Source organism: Penicillium subrubescens, assembly GCF_028828155.1.
Source record: "Penicillium subrubescens strain IBT 31985 chromosome Unknown utg000005l_segment0_segment0, whole genome shotgun sequence".
Classification (NCBI taxonomy): Eukaryota; Fungi; Ascomycota; class Eurotiomycetes; order Eurotiales; family Aspergillaceae; genus Penicillium; species Penicillium subrubescens.
In genome coordinates this window covers 3,857,185-3,878,105 of record NW_026643155.1, presented here as the reverse complement: position 1 = coordinate 3,878,105, position 20,921 = coordinate 3,857,185, and the positions used below count along the sequence as shown (strand labels likewise).

The 20,921-nt window shown below is 49.7% G+C and overlaps 10 protein-coding genes across 10 annotated transcripts; 4 read left to right on the top strand and 6 right to left on the bottom strand.

Moving 5' to 3' along the window:
* Positions 1 to 1,045: 1,045 nt before the first annotated feature.
* N7473_007915 (MARVEL domain-containing protein) lies at positions 1,046 to 2,178 on the top strand. Its single transcript, XM_057153855.1, has 3 exons — positions 1,046 to 1,359; positions 1,424 to 1,709; positions 1,774 to 2,178. Exons 1-3 carry the CDS (start codon positions 1,077 to 1,079, stop codon positions 1,895 to 1,897), a joined length of 693 nt encoding a protein of 230 aa, XP_057008193.1. The 5' UTR covers positions 1,046 to 1,076; the 3' UTR covers positions 1,898 to 2,178.
* Positions 2,179 to 2,549: 371 nt separating this feature from the next.
* N7473_007914 (uncharacterized protein) lies at positions 2,550 to 4,090 on the bottom strand (the record flags this gene model as incomplete). Its single annotated transcript, XM_057153854.1, has 8 exons — positions 2,550 to 2,818; positions 2,883 to 2,961; positions 3,025 to 3,381; positions 3,442 to 3,541; positions 3,592 to 3,635; positions 3,688 to 3,817; positions 3,887 to 3,934; positions 3,993 to 4,090. The coding sequence occupies 8 exons, from the start codon at positions 4,088 to 4,090 to the stop codon at positions 2,550 to 2,552; spliced, it is 1,125 nt and encodes a 374-aa protein (XP_057008192.1).
* Positions 4,091 to 4,955: 865 nt separating this feature from the next.
* N7473_007913 (bZIP transcription factor) lies at positions 4,956 to 5,696 on the bottom strand (the record flags this gene model as incomplete). Its single annotated transcript, XM_057153853.1, has 1 exon — positions 4,956 to 5,696. One exon carries the CDS (start codon positions 5,694 to 5,696, stop codon positions 4,956 to 4,958), a length of 741 nt encoding a protein of 246 aa, XP_057008191.1.
* Positions 5,697 to 7,165: 1,469 nt separating this feature from the next.
* Positions 7,166 to 8,750, top strand: N7473_007912 (FAD-dependent oxidoreductase). The gene is made up of 2 exons (XM_057153852.1): positions 7,166 to 7,788; positions 7,843 to 8,750. Exons 1-2 carry the CDS (start codon positions 7,264 to 7,266, stop codon positions 8,614 to 8,616), a joined length of 1,299 nt encoding a protein of 432 aa, XP_057008190.1. The 5' UTR covers positions 7,166 to 7,263; the 3' UTR covers positions 8,617 to 8,750.
* A 666-nt stretch (positions 8,751 to 9,416) lies between these two features.
* On the top strand, positions 9,417 to 10,646 carry N7473_007911 (uncharacterized protein; the record flags this gene model as incomplete). The annotated part of the gene is made up of 3 exons (XM_057153851.1): positions 9,417 to 9,643; positions 9,740 to 10,160; positions 10,227 to 10,646. 3 exons carry the CDS (start codon positions 9,417 to 9,419, stop codon positions 10,644 to 10,646), a joined length of 1,068 nt encoding a protein of 355 aa, XP_057008189.1.
* A 150-nt stretch (positions 10,647 to 10,796) lies between these two features.
* N7473_007910 (LYR motif-containing protein 2) lies at positions 10,797 to 11,364 on the bottom strand (the record flags this gene model as incomplete). The annotated part of the gene is made up of 5 exons (XM_057153850.1): positions 10,797 to 10,856; positions 10,918 to 10,941; positions 11,005 to 11,087; positions 11,156 to 11,213; positions 11,281 to 11,364. The coding sequence occupies 5 exons, from the start codon at positions 11,362 to 11,364 to the stop codon at positions 10,797 to 10,799; spliced, it is 309 nt and encodes a 102-aa protein (XP_057008188.1).
* A 349-nt stretch (positions 11,365 to 11,713) lies between these two features.
* On the bottom strand, positions 11,714 to 13,449 carry N7473_007909 (NAD-dependent succinate-semialdehyde dehydrogenase; the record flags this gene model as incomplete). Its single annotated transcript, XM_057153849.1, has 3 exons — positions 11,714 to 13,101; positions 13,173 to 13,260; positions 13,327 to 13,449. 3 exons carry the CDS (start codon positions 13,447 to 13,449, stop codon positions 11,714 to 11,716), a joined length of 1,599 nt encoding a protein of 532 aa, XP_057008187.1.
* An 870-nt stretch (positions 13,450 to 14,319) lies between these two features.
* N7473_007908 (uncharacterized protein) lies at positions 14,320 to 16,476 on the bottom strand (the record flags this gene model as incomplete). The annotated part of the gene is made up of 1 exon (XM_057153848.1): positions 14,320 to 16,476. The coding sequence occupies one exon, from the start codon at positions 16,474 to 16,476 to the stop codon at positions 14,320 to 14,322; it is 2,157 nt and encodes a 718-aa protein (XP_057008186.1).
* A 487-nt stretch (positions 16,477 to 16,963) lies between these two features.
* Positions 16,964 to 19,106, bottom strand: nop7 (mRNA-binding ribosome synthesis protein NOP7; the record flags this gene model as incomplete). The annotated part of the gene is made up of 3 exons (XM_057153847.1): positions 16,964 to 18,867; positions 18,931 to 19,029; positions 19,085 to 19,106. The coding sequence occupies 3 exons, from the start codon at positions 19,104 to 19,106 to the stop codon at positions 16,964 to 16,966; spliced, it is 2,025 nt and encodes a 674-aa protein (XP_057008185.1).
* A 172-nt stretch (positions 19,107 to 19,278) lies between these two features.
* N7473_007906 (GPI-anchored transamidase subunit GAB1) lies at positions 19,279 to 20,900 on the top strand. Its single transcript, XM_057153846.1, has 5 exons — positions 19,279 to 19,477; positions 19,538 to 19,602; positions 19,666 to 19,868; positions 19,925 to 20,547; positions 20,606 to 20,900. The coding sequence occupies exons 1-5, from the start codon at positions 19,336 to 19,338 to the stop codon at positions 20,842 to 20,844; spliced, it is 1,272 nt and encodes a 423-aa protein (XP_057008184.1). The 5' UTR covers positions 19,279 to 19,335; the 3' UTR covers positions 20,845 to 20,900.
* Positions 20,901 to 20,921: the final 21 nt, after the last annotated feature.

Genomic DNA, 20,921 nt, shown 5'->3' with positions numbered 1-20,921 from the left:
TGGAGTACAGTATGGAGGATGTACTACTATGTATGTAGGTACTCCATGTACTTAGGCCGATCATTGGCACGTGTAAAATAATCGGGAGAGGTCTAGGTAGAGATGTATGATTATGTATATAGGTGCTCCAATCTCCACGCCATACATGATTTTTGTGTCAATTCATTTTGAAATCATGATAGTCTCATCCGATAGAATGATCTGAGATCTAGAAGGTGGATATTACTTCATGGTGCATATTAGGATCAGGTTCTGCTCTTGAGACTCGTAGTAAACCGGAAGGTTTAGTCTCGTGGCATGGTAAGAGTCGGGAAGATGAGGCCATCCTTCAATGAACTAATATGGCTAGCCATTATAGTCACAAAGTATAGCATGCATAGTTGGCGGATATAGTGCCGACCTTATCAGAATAAGGCATTGATGAGCGTAAAAGCTTTTTCCTTTTTGAAAATTTACTTTTGTCTTATGAGAATCGGGGGATCCGATGCAGAGATCGCCCGTTGTCCATCCTCTTCGGGGCTGCCTCGGTTCCTTTTCATGTGAGATCGACAAATACAGCGTCATAGACTCGGCAGAGATTTGCTAATACGATGCTGCGCCAAAGTACCCTCAAAATTCAGTCATGAGCAATTGAGTACTCTTCAATTTCTGGATAGGTGTTACTTTACTCTTCGCCAATAAGTCGTGAGATAAGTGGCCTTCTGCAGTCTTTAGATGGTCGAAATCTGGGGAAAAAGGCACGAACCTAACCGCCGAGCCTAATATCGGCGTGCCGAGGTGTGGTTCTTACCAAAAGTACCAGGAACTAACGACCACACTTTCCATAGTTTATTGTCCTAAAGCTTTTTCCAGTAAAAGCCCCCTGCGGGGATTCTGTGTCCCACCGTGATCGGGTTGTTCCCGGACGCCCAAACTCGCAACTCTTGAACTACTAACTACTCGGGCTACTGGACTTAGTTAGTGCTTGCCCTGCAGGGTCTCGCCGACTCCGAGGCATACACCGACCCCATGACGTCTCGCCACGGTCAGGAACGCCTCGGTTTGGGATAAGTCTGGATTAGAATTTTCTCAATTTTATGCTAGCTCGAAAGTTCTGGATCTGCTCTTCCCAGTATATAACCCAGTGGACACCCGGCGAGGCTGAAGTGGATCTGATTCTTTTCCCCATCACAATTCGACTTACAATCTTAATCGCGATCAAGACACGAAGTCTCTTTTCACGCAATCGATTAACGATATACCCGAGTCTTGAAATCAGCAATTGTCACATCTACACACCCATCATGTTGCGCTGGGTCTATCCTGTCCGCCTGATTCAGGCTCTCTTTGCCTTTGCTATTATTGGCTTGACTGCATACAGTTAGTGCCCACCAGATGCGATTGACACGTGAAAGAGTGACTCCTACTGACAATCTCGCCATAGTCATTGCCTCCCTGTACGATGAATGGTCGTTCTCGAATGTCATCTATTTCATGCTGTTCAATGGCTGCTGGACTATCGTCGTCGCTGTGCCCTACCTGGGTCTCGCCCCTCTCTGGTTGCCGCGCTTCTCTCATGAATTCGTGATTCCGGCCATGGAGTTTGTGACCATGGCCCTGTGGCTCAGTGGCTGGATCGCCATGGCAGCTATGATTCCCAAGCCCGACGTCTGCAACTATGCCAGCTGCCACGCCCTCCAGGCGACTATTGTCATTGCCGCCGTTGAGTGGTAAGTCAAGCATCAAAAAGCGCTGTAACTGTCTAAACTAGGAAGGTCTAACATTGAAAACTAGGGCTCTGTTCGCTTTCACCAACGTGTACGCCTTCATGGACGTCGCCAATTCGCGCCGCAACCACCACAACCATGAGCAGCAGCAACCGGCCGTCTCCGAAGTGACTGCTCCAGAGAGCGTCTAAAGGGGACGACAAGGACATAAAACCACAGACCGAGACAGTCATAACTTGCATGTACTGGCATCTGTCATATGTCAAACATGCATTGGATCGGCTGACTCAACAACTTAATGCTCAATAATACATAACAATGACGCATGGATTAACACGAATCTACGAATAAACTCGGGTGGATCTACGGGGAACTTGCTCATTGATCATCGGCGTGATGTTGTTTTATGACGTGTTTCTTGAGCCTCATGTGATAGGCTTTCCACGTGGATACCATATATCTGATTTTACCTTGATTATCTCAATAATGATATTTTTAATGAATACATTTCTATTTCCTACATTGCATACTAGGCTACATTCTTATGGCAACTCACCTTGTACTGTACAGAATCGGGCAGCTTAGATCTCTACGTATTCTAGCTTCGAGGATTCTAACTTCGAGACTATGTGGAATCAAATCAGGCGGTCAGAATGCTTCATACATTTCAAAATTAAAGCAAAAGTGCTCATATGGAAGATTGATCACCGCAAATAGAGAAGAAAATGCCTCCAGGAAAGGACAGCACACCCCGCCAATTCGTCAAGATGAGAAGAGAATTTCGAACAACGTGTAAGTGACCTCACAAAGAAAAGAGATAAGAAACCACCATTATAAATGAAATCAACCTAAGTCCATGCCATCAAATGGCGCAGTCAACTGGAACGGCGCGCCGGATTTCTCATGATAACCTAATACCTCCGCGTACATGATAGTCTTCCAGACATCTGCAGGAAGATCGGCTTCCAGGAATGACCAGTCAAAAGATTGTGGTGCCTCAGGCTCATCCTCAGGGTCATGATATGGAGCAAGGTATTGGGATTCGAGTGCGTCGACGGCAGAACAGCGTTTCTGTGGATCGAATTGGAGTAACTTATCCAGTAGATTGATCGCTAGTTATGCCAGTTAGTAATAACTCAGCGGAATTTGATCTTATAGAATGGAAGGGTTGAATACCTTTTCTGCTAGCCGTGGGGATAAGAGTGGCTAAAGATTTACGAGATCTCTTAGGAAGAGATCTGATAAAATTCAAAGTCTGGTCGGGCGAAAGTCAATAAACCGTTCATGGTAGGTAGGGATGGGGTTTTAAGTCACTAACATTTTGACTTGTAATGTTGGCAACAACATTATCCGGTGGATTCCCCAAAAGCTGCGTGATAACACAGAACTGGTCAATATGATTCTTCCCTAAGAACAGTGGTCGACCCGTCATCATTTCGGCAAAGATGCATCCAGCACTCCAGATATCGACTTTCTCGTTGTATCGCCTCCACGTGAGCATGATCTCTGGTGCTCGGTAGTATCTCGTCGCGACGTAACCTGTCATTTGTAATTCTTGTACCCGGGCTAATCCAAAGTCACAGATTTTGAGATCGCAGTTTTCGTTGACTAGGATGTTGCTTGGTTTGAGATCACGATGGACGACACCGGCTGAGTGGACGTATTTGAGACCTCGCTAGGAATAAAGTCAGCATCAGAATGACAATTGAGGATGGGCTTCGTGATTGATGATTACCATTATCTGATATAAAAAGTATTGCGTAAATTGATTGTCGACTTTCTTTGCTTCCAAAAGAGTGTGGAGATCTGTCGCCATCAGGTCGGTGACGAGATAACTTCCGAGGTATTAGATCAGCCCCTTTAAGTAAGGCAAGAATATACTTACATTTCTTCAGATGGAGATATGAAAATGTCGTTTAAATGAATGATCTGCATACTTGTCAGTATTACAGTATCTAGTGGAATTTACTGGACTACTAACATTGTCATGTTGAAGTTGTTTCAATAATTTGACCTCACGATACATATGTTTTGCAATGTTGTCTGTCTTGAAGGGTTCGCACAACTTCTTTACTGCAACAGTTTGGTGCCCAATTTGGTCTCGGGCGGAGCTGGAATCATACAATTAGCTTCAGTCAGGCACCATCCGTCCATGGATGCGATTGAGGTAATCACCATACCAAACAAGTCCAGAGATACCCATACCAACAGGCTCCAAATGTTGATACCTAGGATTTAAGAACATCAGAATACGGCTTCAGCGGAAGTTGGGAGAGCTGATCGAACCTTTCTGTAGTTTCAAACAGTGTCCCCATTATGTTCTTCTGGGTGAACTGGGCCATGCCCTGCCCAGGGATAGGTGTTGTACCCAATGATCTAGACATGGTGACTGTCGAGTAATTTCAGGAAAATTGATAATTCTTCCTATCGTAAACATGGAGTAGTTTGCGGCTAGTGTTCAGCTTCGGTGGATCATCGAAGAAATGACGAAGTAATAGGTGGGATATGATGCGGTTATATCAAAAGATGACCATACATAGATCCACAACCATGTTATGTCTGTGGCTAGTGGCAAGGCCACCATGTGACATCGGTGGCTGATACATGAAACCCGGAGAAGAGAGAGAAAAAATAGATCAGAAGCTCTTAATAATCATTTTTTGACTTCTTGGGCTTCAGTTCTTAAAGCTGCTTTGCTGATCGCCCATAGCCCCACATGATCGGCGCACCCTTTAGAATTGATTGGTCGGCTGTTTGTTCCAATCAATCGACCAGCCGCCGTTCTCCACTATCCCGTTTGACCCGATGGCATCCGGAACTGGAAGACGTTTCTTCCAACCATCATGATTGGTGATTAATCACCACGCCTCTGACAACGCGGCTGTCGCTTTCGTTTGCGGGGTTTGGTGAACCAACCATCGAGACAGATGACCCACTGGTATGATATTTTGATTGGAAGGCAAGTTGAGCCGAAATAATTGAATGATGTCTGTGTATCACAACCGGTTAGAAACTCCGCGGATTTGATATGCGATGTTGACTTGAGCTACCATGCATGGAACCTGAATTCCATCAGTCAAGGTACCGAGTACAAGGAACATAGCTATGTTTGTACTAGCTTGCTATAGCTTCGGGGGTCGTATGACATCAGTGGTGTCGTGTCACGTTCAATCATGAATTCGATAAAAAAACACGCGATAATACAAGTCCTGCAAGTTTTGAGTGTCGTCAAGCTGGCGCTAAGACCAGCTACAGGGTTGCCAGATTAAGAAAATTATCAAACATCGCTTCGGGACATCCACCATAGCCAACACCCCCTGCCGGAAGGGGAACTGGGTGCTCTGGTGCCCCTGGTTCCTCCAGTACCGACCCGTCGGACCACGTACTTGTTGAAAAGGTAGGAGAGGGGCATTTCGTCTGCCCTGACTTGCTTTCAAGGATGCTTTGCGTCATCTTAGCCAGCTCGTTGTTGATACTTTGATGTTCGCATTTGGCGTGTTCAAAGATCATGTTTTTGAGGTACCACAGTTCGTCCTTCAATAGTCCCACTTCAGACATCAAGGAATCGCGCTTGGCTGTTTCGGTGTTCAGCAAAGTCTGCATCCTTGCGTGCTCCTTCTTCTTCTTCATTCGGCACTTGTTGGCGGAAATGCGATTGCGCTCGAGATGCTTGGCCCTCTCGGGGCTGATATCCTCGTTGGATTTGGTGGACCTTGTCGAGGACCGACGAGACCGTTGAACTGGTTGTTTTGGGGGCTCGGACTGTAGGCTTATAGATGGCATATTGGAGGCCTTCGAAACTTGCTGTTCATATGGCTTCCCCAGAAGAAAGTCTTTCTCACTTTGTGATAGAGTAAAAGGTGACAGCCATGGTAGTCCAGTTGTACCCAGAGGAGAAGGCTGTAATGGTTGTAATGGCTGTAGCGAAGAGCGGTTGGTTGAACCACCCAGGGCGATGCCCGAGTCGGGAGGATAAAGTAGTGTTGCCATTGTGGGTTGATAGCTGAGAGAAGAGTATATTTGGTTGATATCGAAGCGATAGGATGAGGAAACTGAAAAGATAAGGTTGTGGAAGGTGTACGTACTTTTTAATATTTGGAATCTATCTCAAGGGGCTACAACGAAAGATGACACGCGGAAAGCGGAGACCACCGTGCGGGTGTATGACGATTATTATTTAGCCAAGGCGCGCACGCCAAGGACGGCTGGCTTGATTTGAAGCATAACCTGGTAAACGAAAGCACAGGGTTTTGCCACCCCACCTTCAAAGCAACGGATGCCTCAGCCGTTCGTCCCAAAGCCAATTAGAAATTATGATACAAGGATCTTCCGATCCGTTTGAGCTCGGCCGCTCTAACCTTACTGGCGGGAATTTTAAGCGGCATCTGGTCGAAAGTACTTGTTTAGGTTCCTTTGCCAAGGAATATGATCGTCTTGTAATTTGGTCCAAGACCAATAGACCATGGCATTATTGCACGTCCAAAGGTGCCTGACACCATCGCAAAAAGCAATTTTATTGGCAGACCATTCAAGGTACGCGGGGAATAAAATGGAGGTGGTGGTGGTCAGTTGGAGATGACGAGTACTGCAGGGTGGCAAACCAGAGCCCGAACGATCAACACTTCCTCAATGGGTGTTTGTGATAAGGCACGGGAACAACAATTGTAGATCGATGATACACGATGCTGGGTCGGTAGTGAGCTATAGGTAGAGCAAGGATTCGGACTAGGTTCTGTTCGCACCCCTTTGTTGATATCATAGAGATCAAAGCTCCACTCCACTGATCGTATCAGTTCGAATGATCGACGTCCCCGAACGATGGTGATCTTCCTCAATGACTCGGCATTTTCAAGCAAAGTCCTGGCATTGAACAAGAGGATAGCTAGAACTTGATACCTATCATATTTCGAATTATGAAAGATCAAGGATGGCCTGAGATATGACCCTGGATTGGTGTACAGAGATACCTTCCGCTCGCGCGGGGGACCTTGGCCTTTGTCATACAATATACAGTGGACTTTGCTATACTACAGGCTAACAAATGACGATAGCAAGATTCTGGATATCTTAAATCTGCCGATCTAGCCTTTGATGAGGGACCCCAATGCTGCAATTTTTCTCCTAGAGACATTTTATCTGTTGGGCCCTGGTCCTTAACAACCAAACGGTCTCGGGATCTCGGACTCGTTCCCTTTCAACCTCGGGATTTTCTAATGTCCGACGGCGCATTGAGTTTGGCCCACAGTTATACTTTTCGGGCTTTACTACCACCCGAGTATCAATATTTGCACGTCGATGCACACTTAAGGAATACATTTGAGCCTCAAAAACCTCTAGATCAATATGGGTCATCGTCAAAGTCCGCAAATGGCGCCGGAGAAGCCAAAACCAAAACCCGATCGTCAGTATAAAGAGTCTCGACGTCGCAGCGTCTGAGTCCATACTGCTAAACATTTCATCTGACCATTCAATCGTCATACAGCTTCCCTAGCGCAGTGTCTATGAAAGCGAAACGTTTTATCTTAAGTTCAGAACGTGTCACTTGCAGTCTCATCTGATGTCCAACTCAAAGCCTGCACCAATCGCCATCGTCGGCGGCGGTCCTTGTGGACTTACACTCGCACGCCTCCTCGAATGTGCTGGCATTGACTACATCGTATTCGAACGCGATGCATCGGCAGTCCCAGCACCGGCCTTCCAGGGTGGAACTTTGGATATTCACGGCCGCACAGGCCAGGAAGCACTCCGACGTGCTGGTCTACACGGTGAATTCGAAAAGCTTGCCCGAAGAGATGCCACGAGTATGGTTGTCCAGAGCTACAAGGGTGAACATTTCATGAAATTCGGCGAAGAACGCGATGCACCTGAGATCGACCGTCTCCAACTGCGGCAGATACTCTTGAATTCTATCCCATCGCATCGGATCCGTTGGGGGAAGGCCCTGTGTGCTATCGAGCGTGACACGAACCAAAAGCCGACCGATGCCAGAGACATCGTTCTGCACTTTGCAGATGGTTCGACAGAGACTAGATTCCGACTTGTTGTGGGTGCTGATGGCGCTTGGAGTAAAGTGCGACAACTGGTAAGCATGATCTTTGCAGTGACTTTCGTCAAACCATACGCTTAACTCTTTAAGATCACGCCTGCCAAGCCCCACTATGCAGGGAAAATGTTCATCGAGGGTCAGCTGTCCCTCGACAATCCACGGTACCAGGCTGCGCATGAGATGGTTGGCCTCGGAAACTCGATCGCCATGAGCGCTGACGCCATTCTATGCGTGCAGCAAATGCATGATCGTTCATACCGTGTCTACATGGGCATTAAGGGCCCACAAGACCTGACTCGACCCGGGGGTGAACTCGACGTGACCAATACCGACAAGACTCGTGCCGCGCTACTTGCACCTGCTGGGTTCTATGGCAACTGGGCAGAGCATCTCCGCGAGTTTGTCGCCCATGCTGAGGGACCCTGGCGTGTTTGGCCTTGGAGCAAACTTAACCCTGATTTGCTCGTGCCAGAGGCCGAGAAAGCTGCTCACGATGATGTCCAGAACAAGGATGTCTGGAAGCGTTCTCCTGGCGTTGCTCTCATGGGAGATGCGGCGCACCCTGCATCACCAAATGGCGGGGGAGTCAATGAAGCCATGTACGACGCATTGCGACTGTTTGAGAGCATATCCGTGGAAATAGGCGACAAGAATGATGTGGAATTTGATGCAACGATGGATGCAGAGGCGCTGGAGCGAGCTATCACTGCATATGAGGCCGAGATGCTCCCTCGCGGACGTGAGCACATTCAAGATGGCATGAACGTGGAACAAATGTTTTTCGGCGAGGATGCGGCCAAAACTCTCATTGAGACTTTCGCCCACGCGAAGCCAGAGGCTAATGAGCCCCAGATGGAGTCCTGATCAGTTTTTCTCCTCTTTGGTGAATTGGCATAGCGTGTTTAAGATGTGATTATAGAAAATATTTAGTGATAGATCTCTCCGCTCTAGGATTTCCACGTGTGAATAATTAGTCTACAAATTAATATAGAAGAATCTCATTGGTTGGAACATTCAACATGTCAGACCCTGGCATCATCATTAATGTACAGTAGATAGATCACCACTATTGTCATGAATATGACGCTCCGAGGACCAAGCGCGTCCTGAAATAGACGCTTAAAACCAAAATGATGCCCAGGGCACAAATGCGCCTCCTTTGCCCGGCATTAGTATCTGGGCGCCCAGACACTCGAAGCACTTCATATGAGGCGCAGCGGGTGCATGGACTTTGGTCCGTGGGTCAATTCCCCGTAAGGCTCACAGACGGGGTTTGACAGTGCCCAGGTACAGCCATCCTAGGGCCAACTACTGACATAGCCAGCTTTTGGACAGCTACTAAGGCCACTTACATTGCTTGTGATAGGTTCATTATGTGCCGACCGGTTGTTGCGCTGTCTAATGGGCATGAAATGGTTCCGCCCCCACAAAAAACAGCCTCAGAATACGAGCAAGATTATGGTTATACAAATAACGACATTGCCAGTGATGAGATGTTTGACCATCGACTCTTGTTCTTTGAATCGTGTTTTTGTTACTCCTTTTCGCAACAATACCACCGAACTAATTCTCAACGGCAAACATTCAGTACCCGTTAATCTCGATCTCCTACCTAGCACGTAGTGTGGTCTATGCCCGGACCACACTCAATACAGATAACGAAGATGCTCGCTAAACGCTACGGAAATCCACAAAATTGGAATGATACATACCGTGCTGGATCTCTGGGAAGATGGAAAACATTCTATGAAGTTCGGACGGCGTTCGACTTTCTCCTCATCCTCGCCTTGCTGGGAATTCTGACTGCTGCGATCCTATTTCGTAAACGTGGATTGCAACGCCCCGCCATTCTTTTCAAGCCCTTCATCGCATCAATCATTTTATACATGATGTGAGTAATGAGACCGTTTACTTTTCCCATGACCCCCAAATCTGTCAAATCTCCTATTTGACAGACCTGATACTCATGAAACCCGAACTTATCTAGATCCCACCTCTTATCCGCCATCGTCAACTGCATCTATCTAACCGATGCAACAGTAAAAATGGCCTTTCAACTTGCTCTGATCTTGCAAGAATTCACCTACCTCCTCGCCCTATGCATGATACTCTATCTTTTCTACCGGCTCACCTTCCTGTTCCAGGAGCGGTCTACCGGTCGAGTATCAGACGGCTTGATGCTATTCCACGGAGTAATATTTGGCTTGATGATTCCGATCTGTGTCGCGGAATTCGCTACATATGTCTTAAATACAGTCAAAGACTATGACGTTAACCCGCGGGAGAGGTTGGCTTCGCATTGGATACAAGTTATTCGACCGCTTTACACCTGGCTTGCGTCTTTGGAAATTATGATTTGGGGAATTTGTTTGATGGTTAGAACTTCCAGGATTGATAGGAAGGCAAAGGTATGTCAGATATAGGTAGCTCACTATCCAGGTCAAGACCTGACTAACTCGTTCTGTTTACTATAGCCATCCGCATCCTCCTTTTTGCTTGGAAGCATCGGCTTCTTCGCCATGAACTTGATGTGGGCGATTATCACTATTCAGTGGGATATCGTCGCCTACCTGGGGTATGGTGGAACTATTTTCCCGCGATGGATCCACTACATCGAAGTCATCTTCCCATTCTTTTGCATTGTGATCACCTATATCGGGATCCTAATGTGTTGCACTCGCTTGGCCGGTCTCGATGACTTGAATATCTTTCCCACGGATGGGCCCTCAACTTATCCCATGATGACCTACCAAAATCCATACTCAAATTCTCCAGATATGGAGTCAAGACCGATGATTACGGAATACGATCCAGCTCGAGGACTCTGGGAAGCTGGGTCTCGGCCGATTCACGAGGCGGATGCGGTTCACAGCCTTCGCGCGTGGAAGCCATAAGAGGAGCTTAAGCACGACGGGATCGCGTGACAGATGGTCACGGATATTAACGATTTGATACCCCTAGCTTTGATTTATGAGATAAAGGTTTCTTTGATAATGTACAGTATTCTATCTAACATGGATATTAAGCGTTTGAAAAAAGAAGGTTCACCTAGCGATTTGCTCATCGATGTATCGTTTCATAGTCTCGAATTCAGATTTTCCTGTCTTCTGAGAGTTAGCATCCACTTCAAACACTTTTTCTTCTCAATTAAAACTACCAACATACAGATATCAGATAGCGTATGTGAGACTGTCAAAGACCAAATTAGCCAACCTCGTTTACCTGGAACCCGGGGCAGGGAGGGCTACGTACCAAATCTGAAACGTCACGATTCCGCTCAAATTCATGTCGAGCATATGCGCGCAGCTCATCTCTTGTCGGAGAAGGTGGAGCTTCTAATAGTAAAAATGAGATTAGTGGCTTGGGGTGAGAGGGTACCATTGGTAGTCAAGGGTCATCGTACTGTACAATGCTCTCATGATCTCACGCCATAATGACAGTACCCTTTGTCTTTGGATGAACTGTACATCCTATTAGTTTCGTTCTCATGCATTGTTGGGCTTGGGGGACGGATCGCGTTCCACTTACATGGTCTAGACTGATCGCTGGCTTCTTCAATTTTGATGGCTGGGTGCGGGAGACAGCCGCCAGGAGACTTAATGATTGACGCATATTGGCAGTTTCATGTCATTACAGAAGATTGCATAAACTGTCAACCCCTTGAAGGGTTAGATGTGAATTCGATGTATCTGCGAGGCCTGGCTGCTGTCAATGAAGGCGGTCGAGGCCGCGTCCTTCTCGCACCGTTATTGCGCCGTCACGTGACAAGGCCTAAGTGTGGCAAAGGAGTATAAGAGGATAGTAGAACAACTACGGGGTGTATTTCATCGGTATTTGATTGGATTCGCAGGGAAGGTATGAAGATGAAGGAAAGGTTCGTTATATTTTTATATCGCAGAAAATCGTCGCGGTAAATCTCCAAGACTTCAAGTCTAAATCAAGTCCACTATACATAGGAAGCTTATGCCTGCAGAGGCTCCCCCATACCGCCAAAAGTGACGCTTTTAATGGTCATAAACTCATCGATACCATACTTGCTGCCCTCACGACCGAAACCACTCTGCTTGACACCACCGAACGGCGAGGCAACATCACTGATCAACCCAGTGTTGACGCCAACCATGCCGACCTCCAGTGCCTCGGCAACGCGGAAGATACGACGCACGTTACCGCTAAAGAAGTATCCAGCCAAACCCACCTCGGCCTTGTTAGCAAGATCGACGACCTCCTTCTCAGTCTCGAAGGGGAAGAGACCGGCCACAGGACCGAAGGTCTCCTCGGAGGCGATAAGCATCTCCTTGGTCATGCCAGTCAGCACGGTAGGCTCGTAGAAGTTAGGCCCCAGAGCGGACGCCTTCTGGCCACCAATGACGACCTTGGCGCCCTTGGAGGTTGCGTCCTGAACGTGCTCGTGGGCCTTTGCAGCAGCGCGCTCGTGAATGACAGGACCGTGGGTGATGCCCTCCCCGAAGCCACCTCCGAGCTTGAAGTCCTTGACCTTGGCGACGAAACGCTTGGCAAATTCATCGTAGACACCCTTCTGCACATAGATACGGTTGGCGCAGACGCAGGTCTGGCCGGAGCTACGGAACTTGGAGGCGATGGCGCCGTTCACGGCAGCATCGAGGTCCTCAACGTCGTCGAACACGATGAAGGGGGCGTTACCACCCAGCTCCCAGGAGACTTTCTTGATAGTGGAAGAAGACTGCTTCATGAGTAGGCGGCCGACGTTGGTCGAGCCAGTGAAGGAGACCTTGCGCACCTCCGGGTGGGTAGTGATAAGCTCACCAACGGCGGGGGTGTTCTTAGAAGCAGTAACAATGTTAACAACACCCTTGGGGATACCCGCCCGGTGGGCAAGCTCGGCCAGAGCGTTGGCAGTGAAGGGAGTTTCGCAAGGAGACTTGGCGACGACAGTGCAGCCAGCCGCCAGGGCCGGGCCGATCTTGCGGGTGATCATCGCAGCGGGGAAGTTCCACGGCGTAATCAGGCCGCAGACACCAACAGGCTGCTTGAGGGTCATGACCCGGTTACCTGGCACCGTGGCGGGAATAGTGTCGCCGTATGTACGAGGCGCCTCCTCACTGAACCACTCAAAGAAGCTGGCGGCATAGTTCACCTCGCCCTTAGCATCAGCCAATGGCTTGCCGTTCTCCCAAGTAATCAGCTTCGCCAAGTCCTCTGCGTTATCAACCATGAGTTGGTACCACCGACGCAGCATGCGCGCGCGCTCGCGAGCCAGGGTTGTGCGGAATGAAGGGAAAGCTTCCGAGGCGGCCTGGATGGCCTTTTCAACGTCGGCGGTGTCGAGCTCAGGGCATGTTCCGATGAGCTCGCCAGTGGCGGGATCTGTACATATAGACAGGGAATTAGCATCGGTATGAAGCGCCGCTAGTTTCTCCCATTGATTCAATCCTTACCGTGGACCTCGAAGGTCTGGCCCGACTGGGCATCAACCCACTCGCCATTGACATAGCACTTCTCAATGAAGAGAGATTTATCTTTCAACTGCATATCCAAAGTCAGAACGTCTCCCGAGCACCTCTAACATCTCCCAATCAGCAGGCAACGCACCTCAGGCTTGCTGTGTCCCATGGTGTATAGTCTCTTCGCAGCGGGCGCAGAAGGAACGGAGAAAGGGTAACGCGGACGAGGTCGCAGCAATTGGCGAGCGACAGGACGGACAATGCGGTCCATTATGAAGGGATCCGAGGGCTGCGGGGGACTGAAGGAGAGGGACTAATAGTACAAGAGCGAGAAGAAGCCGCGGAGCAGATCGGTCAGATGTGCGGGGAGGGGATTTGGAGACGGCTTTATGCAGGGTTGCTCGGTCTTCACGGAGGGACAGTCGCCGTTTTTCTGGAGCTGTGGCGCTTGATGGTGATTGCTCTTTGGGCCCGAGAAGCACCGAGGACGGGGTTCACGCCGATGTGTCAAGAGTTTTGAACTTGGGCTGGACCTGGAGCTCAGAAGGGAAGCTAGATGCTAAGCGGGGGGCAGATTGCGGATTGGGGAAGAACGCTGATTGAGGGTTGATGTCATTCCTGAGGGGAACTGGTTTCTTCCCCTTTGGCCAAAGAATTGATGCTCAACTTGGTAGATATTGAGAGTCAGAATATTTTCTTTTTCTCTACATCTTTTCTCTTTTATCTCATTTATATGTCCTTTAATAGTTGATCAATTGACTCAATGGCAAGTATGGTTTTGAAGTGTGCTGGGGAGCTCTCCACTTTTTCGTATTTGAATTTCATAAATTACTCCGACCGGCAGATTTATCCAATCGTAAGCTTTGGATGTTACAGACTCGGGATTATGTGCAAATCAAATTCCATACAGTTTCCCCCGGGCTTAGATAGTGTAATGGAATTACCGATGTCGATGTCCTCCTCCAACACACCATTAGTATGGAGTAACTATACATCCAGTTTTAGGAAGGACCAGCCGAAGCGGGTTTGGTGAACATTCAGAACTAAAATGAGAGAAGAACAAAACATCTAGAACACGACGAAACATGAACTTTGGAGAAGAACTCAAGATTGGATATCATTATGTACAAGAAGTCTATCGCTAGTCGATCTCAATTAATTCAACACCTCCGGGCGTGCTTTGGGACCGAGATCGCTCACGATCTCCAGGCGTATACCCTGGATGTACCCGTTTCATATGCAAGTTGAGATTCCATGTTCGTGAGAAGCCATTCCTATGCCGAGAGCATCGTTTGATCGGGCAGACAATATCTGTTTTACGGTGATCGCCCTTGCCTTTAGGCACTTGAGGCACTTGTGAGGCTTGAGGTGGTGGGGGTGGGGGTTGGCTCTCAGGATCAATTTGATTCTCGAGAACGGGAGTAGGAGCAGGAGCATGAGCAGGAGCAGGAGCAGAGCTTGGTATCACGATTGCAACATTCGAAGCTGCCGGAGCCGCCACTGAAGTTGAGCGCTGTCGCCGTGATTGTGATTGCGACCGGGACCGCACCCTGGGTTGAGATTTGCGTTTACGCGGGGATAGACCTGGGCCTGTACTAGGACCTGGTGGTGGACTTGCCGGCTCGGACTCGGGGATGACTTCGGCGTCGGATGCACTTTCACGGTACTCCCATTCCCACTGAGACCGAGATCTTTCCTCTGGGCGTGAGATCTTCTTGAATCGGCCTTCGTGGAAGGTACGGAACGTCATGTCTTCTTCAAAGAGGTCGGCACATCGCTTGGAGGCACGCATCACCGCAGCATTTGGGAGACCCATCATAGCAGCAATGCCCATGACCTCGCTCCAGTCACGAAGACCAAGTCTGTATTTCATCGTGGAATCACCACTGCCTCGAGAGGTACGGGATCTTCCACGAGATCGCGAAGTATTGCGCACACTTCCATCCTGAGTGCTGGGGGCAGTAGATGATCGAATACTTCTAGAGCGATGACTAGACGTCCGCGAGTGAGTTGATTGCCGGCGGGCCCGTTTACGGCCTCGTGACCGGCTTCTGCTCCCACTCGTCGGTCGAGATCGCGATCGGGATGTCTCGTTGTAGTCTGTATCGTCCATTTCGCCTTCGGAGTCACTACCGGAGTCGTCATCGTGAAAGCGGGTCTTCACAGAATGGTGTAATCCCATCAAAAGGCGGTCCACTTGAGTGATAATATTACGGGATAGCGGACGAAGCTGTTGTCTGGATGTACCGTCATCGGCTTGGACCACTGGTTGAAGCGATACTGCATCTGGTTTGGGATCTTCATCCTTCTCGTCCTCGAAATCCTTCATGTCTTCATCTTTCATGTCTTCGGGGTCACCTTCTCTCCTCACACGTTTAACCCTCACCTCTTCCAGATCCCATTCACGTGCCATGAATGTTTGCTTGGCATGCTTCATCATATTTGCAATAATAGACTCTTCCAGGTCCGAGCTGGGACGTAAATCAGGTGGCATTCGTATCGTACCGGGTCCATCCAATTGTCGGTGAATAGTCTCGTCAGGGCGTGGCACATAAGTAGCAGGCCTCGGCCATGCGACCCAGCGCCGAGGAGGGAAGATTCGCTCCTGTGCATCAGCCTCTTGACGATTCTGAGACGTGCCTCGGGCTTGATTACGCTGAGTGCGAATTGTATAAGCGCTGTAAAGGTGAGCTGCAAGGTCTCTAGCTCGACTTGTGACCACTGCTTCGTAGGCTCCCCTTTCGTCGGTAGTAAGTCGCCTGTACGTGGAAGGGGCTCCAGTCCAGCGATTTGGACGTTCCGCACCAGCTGGCAGATCAAGGCCGCGATCAAGTACGTATGTCGTGGCCATTGGCGGAGGTCGTGTCTCCACGGGCGAAGAGGGCAACATCGGTTGTTTGCCCTTCCACTGAGGGCCGGTATCTGATTCGGGCTCACTATCGTCATCATCTTCGTCTTTGGCTTCATCACTTCCTCGAAAGCTGTCTCCGACAGACCCGTAATAGGCGTCCAGCGGCCTCTCCCGCATAATTACGTCAAATTCATCTTCTTCTTCTTCTCCCTCGATCTTACCCACATCCATGGAGCTGGAGAGATTTCCCTGCTCTGGAATAACATCAAGTCCGCTCTGGCCGCCGAATAGAGATCTTCGAGACCTCCGAAGTGGCTCCGGCAGAGAAGATGGTGGTGTATCAACATCGCTGCTTGGACCGCCAAATATTGAATTATATGGCTGTGCTGACTGTGGTGGGTAGAACTGAGATGAAGATGGTTGCTGATTATCTGAGAATGAGGACATGCCTCGAAGACTTGGGTGGTTGATGTATGATACACAAGGGCCGTGGCTTGTTCATATCACGTTGATAGTGTTTTCCAATTCAAATATTGCTTTCTGAGTCGTCTGAAGTGATCAAGCATCACGCTAAATTGGTGATCTGGTTGAAAAATGAAGATCCGATCATTTGTGTAGGAGTTTGATGAGGAGTTAAGGCATAAAGGCATCAAAAATTTGACCGAGTGGACCAGCATCATGATGTCACGTGACATGGAATTTCTTCGGAGACAACTGGAGAGAAATCGACCAGAGGCAGTTATGACACTCACAAACTATGTTTACAATTCAGTACATTGGGATTAGGGACTACGAGAGAATGCATGTGGTGATGAAACGATTAAATTCGATGACATAAATTTTTAGACATGCATATACAGGGGATTTTCCCATCCGCAAACGCCATAATGAAAAATAAACACTCTTCACAGTTTTGACACGGCCCAGCTCAGATCTATTTCTGACCAGCCTTCTCACCCTTCTCAAGCTTGCGTCGCTTTGAGCGGAGCTTGGCAGCCTCGTCGGACGTCTTCTTGTTCGAATACATCATCTTCTCCAGCAGCTTGCGCTTCTTGCGACTCATCATCATCTTCTGGCGCTCAAGCTCCTCGTCCTCCTGGCGCTTCTTAGCAGCAACCTTCTTGGACTTGGCGGACTTCTTCTTGGCAGACTCATCAGTGGCACCGGCGGAGAAGGGCAGACCGGCGGCCTCAGCCTCGAGCTCGCGCTGGTGCTGGTTGCGGGCGGCCTCGTCGTCATCATCAGACTCAGAGGCGGCTTCCTCCTCGACGCCGGGGAATTCCTCCTCTTCATCTTCCTCCTCACTCTCGCTTTCGTCGTCATCGGTTCCAGCGATATCCATACCACCATCGACAGACTCGTCCTCGGACTCCTCAGCAACGGGCTTCTCAACAGCGGCAGGCTCATCCTCCATCTCCTCATCGCTATCCTCGGCCTCGTCATCTTCCTCGGCCAACTCAGCCTCATCCTCGTCTTCCTGCTCAGCCAAGCTGGCACGCGGGTCGTAAGCACCACGAGAAGCCTTGACCCAGGGGCTCAGATGAGGGGGAAGAGTGGCACCGGGGCCGTAAAGATCGGCGCGGAGCAGCTTGCCGTCGTTAACGCAGTCCCAGACCCACTGGGGCTGAACATATGTGCGTCCGGGGATGCGAGTGCCGGGCTTCACCTTGGGGGTAGCACCTTCAGCAGCGGCGGGGACAGGAGGAAGAGAGCCCTCGGGGAGCTGAGGACGATCGACGATCTGGTGAGTGATGCGGGGGTCGGTCTCATCGTGGGTGAAAGCACCGTCGCCCATCACGGCGTCCCAACCAACACGCTTACAGCCGAAAGCGCGCAGAATGAACTCGAGAGGGGCCTTGGGGGCCTCACGAGAGATGTAGAAGGTGAAGGGAGCGAAAAGAGCGCCAGCATCTTTGCCGCTCATATCAGGCTGGGGAAGGGTGTCGGCTTCGGGGGCAGCAGGCTCGAAACGGTCAATGGCATCGTTTGACTCCTCGGTAGCATCCGCCATGGGCTCATCGGTAGTCTTATCCAGGCCAGCAGCCTTGATAACCTTATCCACCTTGGCTTGAACCTCCTTCGAAACCTCCTTGTTAGTGTCGATGGCCTTGGCCTTGCTGGACTCGATCGCCTTGGGGGCCTCAGTGACGTTGCGGCCCTCGAGGGTGAAGGCAGCCAGCTCAGCACCGTTCTCATCACTCCGGGTGTCGAACTTCGGGGGATATCTCAATCCGATCGAGGAGTACAGGCGGAAGTTGACGAAGCTCAGCAGGGTAGTGTAGAAATCGACAAAGGTGGCCATGATACGGTAGTCAACATCGCCATTGACACGCTGAACGAATCGGTAGGGAACCAGCCACATAATATCCTGGCCCTGGATGGTGGCCTGGTAGTAGATACCCTTGATGGAGAGGAAGGACTTGCGCAGGGAGTTGGTGGTGATCAGGTAGTGCTGGAACTCGTGGCAGACACGTTGGCAAAGCGCAATGGTCTTGTGGGGGACATGGTCGGAAGAGGGAAGGGTGGCAAACAGGAACAGCAGAGAAAGAGCATCGTCGAGGTCTCGAAGGGCGTCAATGAAAGTCGGGTAGCGCTCCTTGATGACATGGTCAAGGGTAAGTTTGGGAGCGTGGTTCTTCTCGAGGCGCGCAGCGTCGCTGACTTCGCCACGACCCAGGGAGCGAGCGATCTTCTTGGCAAGAGCCTTCTGGTCACGGAACTTGTTAAGTAGGGGCTCGTGGAGCAGATACTGGATGTCCTTGGTGTAGTAGAAGGTGGTGTTGGGAGTGGAAGTCCTGGAGGCCTTCTTCTTGTTCCTGGGCTCACGGGGATAAATTCCTATTCATCACGCATATGGTTAGGATCGCAGTCCATCCAAGACCTCAAAATGAATGATCTTACCCTTGAAAATGCAAAGGCGACGGAAATCGGGCAGAGAAATCTGAAGTTTCCGCACGGCCTGGGTACGGGTGATATAGTTTTTGGCCTGGCCAGAGGTACCTGTTGAAAAGATAATTAGCAATATTCACTTGATCCATCCATTGACAATGCATACCCTTCTTCTTAATTTTCGCCATGGTGAAATCTGTTGGAGTCCTATAACTGGAAAGCCAAACAGTTCTTGCTGATAAGAAGAAGAAAATTTCTCGATAACTTTTTTTCGACAAGGCCCGGGTGGCCCGTGCACGACGGCCGTCCGTGGTTCCTCCGCCTTTCGTCCCTCGGCGGCTTTAAGGGACAGCTGGAACAACAGATCCAACAGTTAGACTGACCACAGCTTCTCTTCCACCCGCCAGCTTCTCTGTCATGGCGGTGGACCGACGGAAGATAGCTGTCTTTGGAGCAGCCTTTGTGTTGCGACTGCTTCTCATTTGTCTCTTCCCATCATTGCCCGACTTGCTCACTGGCCGAGTTGAGGTGTCCACGCCGGTCAATAGCTTCAAGCGACGTACGCGATTACGAATAGTTCAATGGCGCTGTAATCCAACAAGCTAACCTCCTTGAATAGTACAAGAAGGCCTGTATCTTTATACACGCGATGTATCGCCGTACGACGGTGGTGTCTTCCACCAGGTGGGAAAAGCAACGCCTATCCATCGAGACTGGTCCCCCTCGATTAACCACTGGCTGATCTAGGCACCGCTCCTCCTCCCTCTATTCTCTTTACTCCCCGACGTCACAACCAATCCGGTCCCTACGGCTATCTTCTATTTCCTTGTCGATCTATTAAACGCGCATGCGTTGTCAACCATCTCCGCGTCGGGCCAGTCGGTCCAGAGCAGGTTACACTCTGCGATGCGGAAACATATTCGGTGGGACGGGACCTCAGTGGCAGCATGGTATTGAGCTCTTGAATTGTCTCCACGTCTGGGCAAATTACTCACAGTCCATTTAGGTTCCTGTTCAACCCCTTCACCATTGCAACGTGCTTGGCCCGATCAACAAGCGTCTTTACAACCTCGGGAATCCTGTTCGCTGTTTCGAGTGCCGTCAGCGGTAACAGCTTGAACGCAATGCTCGCTCTCGGCTTTGCATCATATCTCTCCCTCTATCCCGCTCTGTTGTTCGTCCCGCTTGCCCTGCTGTGCTACGACCAGCGAGCCCAAAAGTCCGCCCAGGCGTCCAATACTGCGCTGTTCATCTTGCAACATGGCGCCATTCTGTCTGGTGGCATTGCTGGATTACTTGGACTTTCTCTCCTCATCGCGGGGAACTTCTGGGAATTCATGTCAGCTACGTATGGCTTCCACCTGCTGGTCCCTGACCTGACCCCTAATGTGGGCCTGTGGTGGTACTTCTTTATCGAGATGTTCGACTCCTTCCGGGAGTTCTTCCTCGGAGTGTTCTGGCTTCACCTGGCCAGCTATGTTGGTGGACTCACGGCAAGGCTGCGCCGCCAGCCTCTTTTCATTATCACCTCACTTCTGGGTGTCTTTGCCGTGTTCAAGCCCTACCCCAGTATCTCGGATGCTTCGCTATTTTTCGCGCTGCTTCCATTGTATCGGCATCTCTTCCCCTGTAAGTATCCAAGTATCATGCATGACTTCTGCCCAGGCCTGACTAAATTTCAAATTAGTGATGCGGTACACTTTCTTTGCCATTTCGGCTCTTCTTTACTCGAGTCTGCTTGGTCCCGCCTTCTATCACCTCTGGATCTACGCTGGATCCGGCAATGCCAACTTTTTCTACGCCATTACCCTTGTGTGGAGCCTAGGATTCTCGATCCTCCTGGCGGATGTTATCTTTGCTGCGCTCAGAGACGAGTGGGAGCAAGATCACCCCGAACGCAAGGGCGAGGAAGTAAAACAAGTCTAATGTATATTGATCATAGCATTTTCATCACTGCATGAGTTTCCTTTTTTTCAGAAACAACAAAAAGAAAGAAATAGTAA